We start from the raw sequence: 8076 nt of genomic DNA on the forward strand, positions 1-8076 counted from the left end.
CTATTTTGGCAGCAGTAGGTGACAACCAAAAGCGACAAAAAAAAATAAAAAAATCTCACTACCCAAAAATGACAATATGGCCACCTCAGCAGTGTTGCGCAGTGGCGACGACTGTCTCCATGCCCATTCATTCGTGCCATTTGCGGAGCCACATTTCCACTCTGTTTTGCCATGCCAACGGGATACTGTCCAAAGCCAACCCGCTGCTCGCTCTCTCTCTCGCTCGCCCACAGATTCCAATGCAGTGCGGCATCAAACCAAACCCCAGCCTCCCTCCCTCCCTCCCTCGTCCGCTGTCTGTCTGTCTGTTCATATTTCCCTGTCTCCGTAGTGGTCTCATTCACCTCCTATAAGTCACTCCGTCTCTTTCTCTTCACCTCTCCTCTCCCGTCATTTTCTCCTTCTCTCCTCTTTCCTTGTCACCTTTTTCATTTCAATACGTCTTGTCTTTCCTTTCTTTCGATATCTCCTCTAGACTTTAGGGTGTCAGGAGGGTGCCGGCCAGACAGATAAAGACAGACTGAGACCCAGACAGCGGACATGGGCCGAGCCACGACCCAGACAGCGAGCCCCAGACGAGACGCGTGTTCTACCACTGAGTAATGCGACTGGCGCCAGGGCCTCACTCCTATCACTCCGACTGCCTATGCCTCTCGCTCTCGCCAGTCCGATAAATTGCTGGGCACCCGTCTGCTTCATTTCTCACTCCGCCACACTGGCTTTTGTCCTTCCTGCCTGACTTCTTTCGTTCCTTCGTTCGTCTCGCATTTGATTTTTTGTTCATCTTAATATTCAGTTACACACATACACTACAGTGTGTGTTCAACAGACACACAGACACACACAGACCGCAGTTGTAACTTTATGCTCAGCTGTCTTGCAGATCAATGAAAAGATGGAGAAGACGGACACGAGCCAAAGACACTTTGTGGCCGACGAGACGTGCCCGAATGCTGTTACAAATCCTGATAGCCACATCGCCTTACATTCACCACCTAACGTTCAACCAATGCCTTCACACACCCACCTGTGGCAATGCACTGCCTTGCTGTAGATAAGTAAAATAACCTCAATCTCAATGGTCATCTGTCTCACCTGCTGATTTTAAAGGTAACATATCGAACCCCCAAAAAATCCTACCCGATCACGTCTCTGTGGAGAATGGCAGAGTAATGTCACCAACAGCCGCCATCTCCAACTCCAAAAGAAAAAAGGCTTTGGCACCACAAGCGGAACCCTCTGCCACCCTCTGTCTGCATGAAATGCCCAGTGAATCACCTTCAGCTACAGAATCTAGCTAGGTTAAGGGGCGACAGGGGAAAAAGGAAACCCCACAGCTCATACATAACACGTTCGTCCTCCTCCAGTGACAAAATTGAGATAAAAATTCAAAATTCAGCGACGGAAAAATAAAATATGTGAATGGCTGTGACGGCTTACCCGTTGTGGCAGGATCTTGTCAGCCATTTTCCTCCTCTTGGCGCTGCAAAGATGGAGAGAGAGAGAGAGAGAGAGAGAGAGAGCGAGAGAGAGCGAGAGAGCGAGAGAGAGATTGGGGAAAAATAGGCAGAGAGAGGGAGAAAAGAGGTGTTACTATGGTGACTGATAGCTGCGTAGTATACGGGACATCTGCTAAAAATCTGGGAGCCATCCAGCACCATGGCATCCCAGGAGTGTGTGTGTGTGTGTGTGTGTGTGTGTGTGTGTGTGTGTGTGTGTGTGTGTGTGTGTGTGTGTGTGTGTGTGTGTGTGTGTGTGTGTGTGTGTGTGTGTGTGTGTGTGTGTGTGTGTGTGTGTGTGTGTGTGTGTGAGCACATGCATATGAGTGTTACTCTGTGTGTGTGAGCGCACATGCGTGTGTGTATGCATGTGAGTGTGCATCTGCGTGTGTGACTGTGTGTGAGACTGTGTGTGTGAGACTGTGTGTGTGTGTGTGTGTGTGTGTGTGTGTGTGTGTGTGTGTGTGTGTGTGTGTGTGTGTGTGTGTGTGTGTGTGTGTGTGTGTGTGTGTGTGTGTGTATGCACGACTGCATTCATGTATTCCACATCCTCTCCAGTGCACCACCACACTGCTGATTCAATTTCACACTCAAGACTTTGGCTTTCCGCATCCATTTCCGCATGCAGCTCAGTCTCCACATGCTTCATTCCCATCAGCATCTCCCTCTCTCTACCTCCCTCCCTCTGTCTGTCTGTCTGTCTGTCTGTCTGTCTGTCTGTCTGTCTCTTTCTCCCTCTGTCTGTCTGTCTGTCTGTCTCTTTCTCCCTCTGTCTGTCTGTCTGTCTGTCTGTCTGTCTGTCTGTCTCTTTCTCCCTCTGTCTGTCTGTCTGTCTGTCTGTCTCTTTCTCCCTCTGTCTGTCTGTCTGTCTGTCTGTCTCCTTCTCCCTCTGTCTGTCTGTCTGTCTGTCTCTTTCTCCCTCTGTCTGTCTGTCTGTCTGTCTGTGTGCCTGTCTGTCTCTTTCTCCCTCTGTCTGTCTGTCTGTCTGTCTGTCTGTCTCTTTCTCCCTCTTTCTCCCTCTGTCTGTCTGTCTCTTTCTCCCTCTGTCTGTCTGTCCTGGAGCGACTGGGGACCCAAGACTGATATTTTGCAATCCGCCAAAATTTCTGATTTCTGTTCATAATGAAGTCACGATGTACTGGAGTTACACAATGACAGGATGCTTCAGTCTTGAGCAGGGTGCAATTTGTCAAAAATGTAGGGAGGGCAGGAGGGAGGATATTTTATATTGAAGGATTTTAAGCGATGTCAATGGAGTTACAATTAAAGTGAGCTTAAAATCGTGTAGAAGTCGAAATAATAAAACCAGAAGGGGCAAACAACCTCCACCCCCACCCCCCTTACAAATTACACCCTGCTCTTGAGAAACATTTCTCTCTCCCAAATCATCTCATATCTCCTCTTTACTTTTCCATCAAATAAAGGCCCAAAAAGATGTCATTTAAAAAAAAATAAGGAAATGCTCACTTGTTCACTGAATACCTCACTGCAGTGCAAGGTACTTTGTTTTTGATTCTTACACAATTACAAATTTAGTGAACGTGTAAATGTGATAAATTGTTATATTGGTAACTCTAACAACATGAAAAAGTGAATAATGGGGACATTATTTTATTATATTACTGTTGATGGGGATTACCAGCTATTGAGCAGGTGAAAAAAACAGCAAAAGCCTTGCCGTTCCTCCACATCACCACATCAAAGTGCGCGTGCGCGCGTGCGTGTGCGTGCACATGCTTGCATGCATGCATGTGTGTGTGTCAGAGGCCTGCGTTTCTCACTCTGCGTTTCTCACACTTGTCACGTCATGCTGGCTGATTGAGTAGCAGGCCTCTTGCAAAAGGGACTCCAAAAGGTGTGAAGATGACCAAGATGACCGTTGTTGCTGTTCACACATCAAAGCCAAATGAAGGCCTACAGTGTAAACAGCAGCCGTCTCCGCTTGACAGAAATAAACAGCTGCATTGTTCTAGTGAGGCGTGAACAAGAGGGGGCCTTCTGCTTTTCTACTAGCCGCTGAGATCTTCTATTCAAAAAATATTTGCCATTTGTAAGACCTGCTTTGCTGGTTGTACGCTGTAGATCAGTGTTTTCAACATTTCTACAAGGCACTAGGGTCTGCTGTCACAACAAACAGCGGCCATTTCTGCTTGACAGAAATAAACAGCTGTATTGCTCTGGAGAGGTGTGAACTAGGGGGGCTTCTGCTTTTTTATAGCCTTCTAGCCATTGAGGTCCGCTATACTGTAGGTGTGCATACACTACATGACCCATGTGACAGCCATTTGAAGATTTTCACTTTGCTGGAGGATTAAAGGCTTATTTCACTTTTTAAAACTAACTAACCTCTCACTCAACGTCTTGTTTGACAATTAACAGTCTCTGTAAAACATCCACTTCCCTGGCAGGCATTTGAAGACTTCAGTTATCTTCCCCTTTTAGTTAAATGCACAACCAATGAGTTGAATATCATGCTAGTCACATAGACGTACTACATTTAGAATTAAACTCACTGGTGGTGGATCAGTGTTTTTGACAATCACACAGTAAAAAAGCAGTGTTAATTCAACACTTAGAGAATACTCTGGGATCAAATATGATGTTAAATCTACTCTCAAGTGTTGAATTCAAATTGCACAATATAACCTTTCTGTTAAAAAACACTGATCGACCACCAGCGGGTTAAATATCCTGTAAAGTAATCTAGCACCAGTGATATACTGGTGTTTTAACTGAAAGGTTAAGGTAACTGATTGATAAAAATACTGATCCACCACCAGGGAGTTGGATAAGATATCATGCTAAATGTAACGCAATGTAATCTTCGAAAGGTTATCATCATGTTCACTAGTAAGCCCGCTGAGTGCTTTGGTGTACAGTGAAGCATGTTTGTCATGTGGTAGCTGGCATCGGCCCCAGGATGCTTTAAGCGGAGATCATGTGGGATGAGATAAGACCCGACCACTCCACTCCCTCCTGTGTGTTGAGGGATGGCAAAGTGGGACCACTAGTGAAATGGAGGAGTTTGAGGAGGAGGTGGGACAATTCTGGAGCTTTCGCACAGGACAGGTGAGTGGGTAGGAGATCTCTGAGAAGGCGAGAACAGGATGGTAATCACTGACGCACTGATGAGTCAATCACTCTTCGGACTCCTCCTGAACTACGTTTAAGAAACAACATCTAAATTGAATGTAATGTAATGTCATCTAGCATGTTACCACCTCCCTGGTGGTTCATTGGTGTTTTTCTCTGAAAGGGGAAGGTGATTGTTTCCCCAGTGAGACTGGCGATTGATGACTAGGCCATAAAGTTCTGCTAGTGCTGTTGGCGGCTCTCACCCAAATGAGCAGAACGACCTCTCCAGTGGTCAAGCTTAGTATGGGCTCTGTGCCAACACGCACACGCACGCATGCACACACACACGCGCGTGCATGAAAGCATGCGCACACACACACGCACGCACGCACTCACACACCCCGACTCACACACACACACACACACACGCACACGAAAGCATGCGCACGCACACGCACACGCACACACACACACACACACACACACGCGCGCGCGCGCACACACACACACAAAAGGGACACCAGCAGTTCCCTCTTGGCTCCAGCAGCTCTTCTTGTCAGTTGGAGCTTGAATAACATTCAATTATCAGAGGAAAACAAGCAAAAAAGCAAATATAAAATAATCAACTCTCTAGTGCCCAGTGTGAACTCAGCAGGGTCTGGGCTAGCAGGTGGTGGGTAATTCTTATAAAAGATAGGACATTTTATTTCAAGCATCAGTTGAAGGACCCTAGGGGGGTAATGATGGTGGTGGTGATGACACTGTGTGCTGTACACGGTTAGGCAATCAGACATTCGGCAGACATAGACAAAGTCATATGCAAACGTCCCAAAAAAATTAGTCCAGACTTTCGACACACACATACACAAGGATGCACACACATGCACACCCACATACACATGCACGCACACACACACGCAAGCATACGCACACACGCACGCACGCACGCACGCACGCACGCACGCGTGCACACATCCATGGACGCACCCACACGCACACACGGACCAACACTCACAGACCCACACGCCCACACACACACACCCCAACACCCACACAGACACAGACACACACAGACATATAAAATATCAATCCAGATGCTAATAATGGAGAGTGTGTCCTCCAGACGAGACCAATCGGCATATGCATCCCATCATGCCATGCAAGCGGCTTAGAGCATGCAGCCACACGTTCCTTCTCTGGGGGGCAGAAGAGAAGGGAGGAGGACGGGGAGGGTCAAAGTGAAGGTGGAATTGAGGGGCAAACTGTTAAGGGGGAATTTTAATTCTTGGAGGCCGAAATGCAGACAAAAAATCACGGTGGTGAATCGTAGTCTACTGTAGACTATACCGAAAGTGTTTCTAGGCCTACACCCTCGTTCACACGCTCATGCGTGCTCTGTTCTTGTTGCCGCATCTGTATCGCTCTATAAATTCCTTTGGATGAAAGTGTCATTGAAGTGTAAAGTAATTAAATGTAGTATCTCTGTACGAATATGATTTGTTATAAATGAGCAAAGCCACTCAGGATTAATTATTAACTGCTCAGAGGCTTAATTGCTTATTAAAAATGAAATGGCTCAGGGCAATGCGTGCCCAGACACAACTCTTGTAACACGAAAGGCAAAGACTGATGATTTCATACAAATCTAGTCATAACAGGCATTATGAAATGATTAAAATTAAGATGAAAAACACTCAGAAAAAATTGGCAGTAATAAAAAAGCCAATTAAAATCTTAATGTAAAAAAGCAGGTCAAATTGTCAAAAAAAAAGCTTTGCGATGGTAAGTGTTGGTAAGTGCTTTTACAGGGGTGGGCAGGAGGTGAGGGGATTGGGGTGGGTGTGGGGAGGTGAAGGGGCTGCAAGGGTGACTCGTGGGGTACGAGGAGGTGGGGGGGAGGGGTAGGAGGAGGAGAAAAAACTCATCATGCATCAGAATTGAACTCCTACTTTGATCCGAGCGTGGGATCTGATTGGGCTTCTCGCATGTCCATCTGCCTGGCTGGCATCTCATTGGCTCCGGGGAATCCCACCGGCTTCCTAGGAGTTGACGGGATGTCAAGGTTCTCTGATTAGAGGAGGCTGAATGGGGGTGTCTGAAGACAACCAGACCATTGTGATTGTGTTCAAAATATACAGTACTTTGTGTTCAAGTATACAGTGCAGTTGTGTTTGTGTGTGTACTGTTCTGTTTGTGTATTTTTCTGTGTTGTCCAGAGGGCATATGAGAAGGATAATTTTGGAAATTGGCAGTCCATTGTCACACACGCATCAAAGCGCGCACACACACATACGCACGCATACACACACGTGCACACACGCACGCACGCACACACACACACAGTGATATCACAATATAGACATTAGTTTTGCCCATTGAGATATAGATAGACCCACAACACACGCTGGCACCTTTGAAAGTCAACAAAATAAAAGCAAAGCAATATACAGTACATATAATATGAATGTTCATTGCGCAGTACGTCCTGTATTTCCTCTCATGCCGAAGTGAGCCCACACAGAATGTGTTCCATAGTCCAGTGGCCTGTATATGTATATAGGCCCTGTTACGTGACTGAGGGTCGGGAGGGGACATGCATACACTCTGATGGACAACAGCTGGTCTACTCTGCTCTCTCTCACACACACACACACACATACACACAAAATGAAAACAAATGAACAACCTATTACATATTATATATAAGTAAGTATGATCATTATGAGTCCTATATTTGTTAGCCCTGTTCAAAAACCCCTGCTCCAGTGGCCTGTATTTGTCATGATTTGAGAATTACAGGGGTCCAGTTAGCAAGGGTCGAGAAGGGACAAACGTTCTGATAAACAACAGCTGCCCCACTCCACTCTTTCACACAATATCAAAACCATGAAAAAACATCTTCTTATATAATAATGTAAGTTGCTTGTGTTTACTGTATTTTCGGTTCAGTGAGTGTGCTTTGCGGCCCAGTGGCCTGTTCTGTATTTGTCCGATGTATGGAAGTGCTGGGCCCAGACAGAGTGGGTCAGGACGGGACGTTCACTTTGATGGACTGCTGTACCAACTGTAACAGCTTGTACACTACGCCCATTCAGACAAAGTCTAAACTATAAAAAAACAACACAACAAATTCAATGGAATGCCCAATACAAGAATGTCAATTTCCCAACATTCTACAAAATGGATATATCTCATTTTGGAAAAGAGCTCTTCATATATAAGTATGTGCTGTAAGTTGATTGTGTTTCCTATATTTCCTGTTCAGTGAGTCTAGTGTTTGAGTGTGCGTGTGTACTGTAGCCCAGTGGCCTACAGTATATTTATCAGATGGGAGGTAGAGGGCAGAGCTCTCACACAGAACACACTCTGCTCCTTCAAACAGGATCCAAGCAATACATTAACAACACAAAGTACAGGGGCCTATATTACAACGCTGGTTCAGGATAAGTTAAGGTTAAGTTAAGAGGTAAATCATGTAATAAAAGAGCTTTCCTAAAAATAA

General features: G+C 45.8%; 1 protein-coding gene across 5 annotated transcripts in view; it reads right to left on the bottom strand.

Annotated features, from left to right (window-relative positions):
* Positions 1-8076, bottom strand: part of smarcd3b (SWI/SNF related, matrix associated, actin dependent regulator of chromatin, subfamily d, member 3b) — a 57321-nt gene that overhangs the window by 19159 nt on the left and 30086 nt on the right. For 3 of the 5 annotated variants that reach the window (XM_063207049.1, XM_063207048.1, XM_063207046.1), the window contains exons 3-4: positions 6524-6613; positions 1441-1483 (exon numbers count right to left, since the gene is read on the bottom strand). In XM_063207049.1, coding sequence (XP_063063119.1) covers positions 1441-1483; positions 6524-6613 — 133 coding nt within the window. The remainder of the gene's footprint in view (positions 1-1440; positions 1484-6523; positions 6614-8076) is intronic. The other 2 variants (XM_063207050.1, XM_063207047.1) reach the window with 1 other exon arrangement.

The sequence above is a fragment of the Engraulis encrasicolus genome, chromosome 9 (genome assembly GCF_034702125.1).
Source record: "Engraulis encrasicolus isolate BLACKSEA-1 chromosome 9, IST_EnEncr_1.0, whole genome shotgun sequence".
Taxonomy (NCBI): domain Eukaryota; kingdom Metazoa; phylum Chordata; class Actinopteri; order Clupeiformes; family Engraulidae; genus Engraulis; species Engraulis encrasicolus.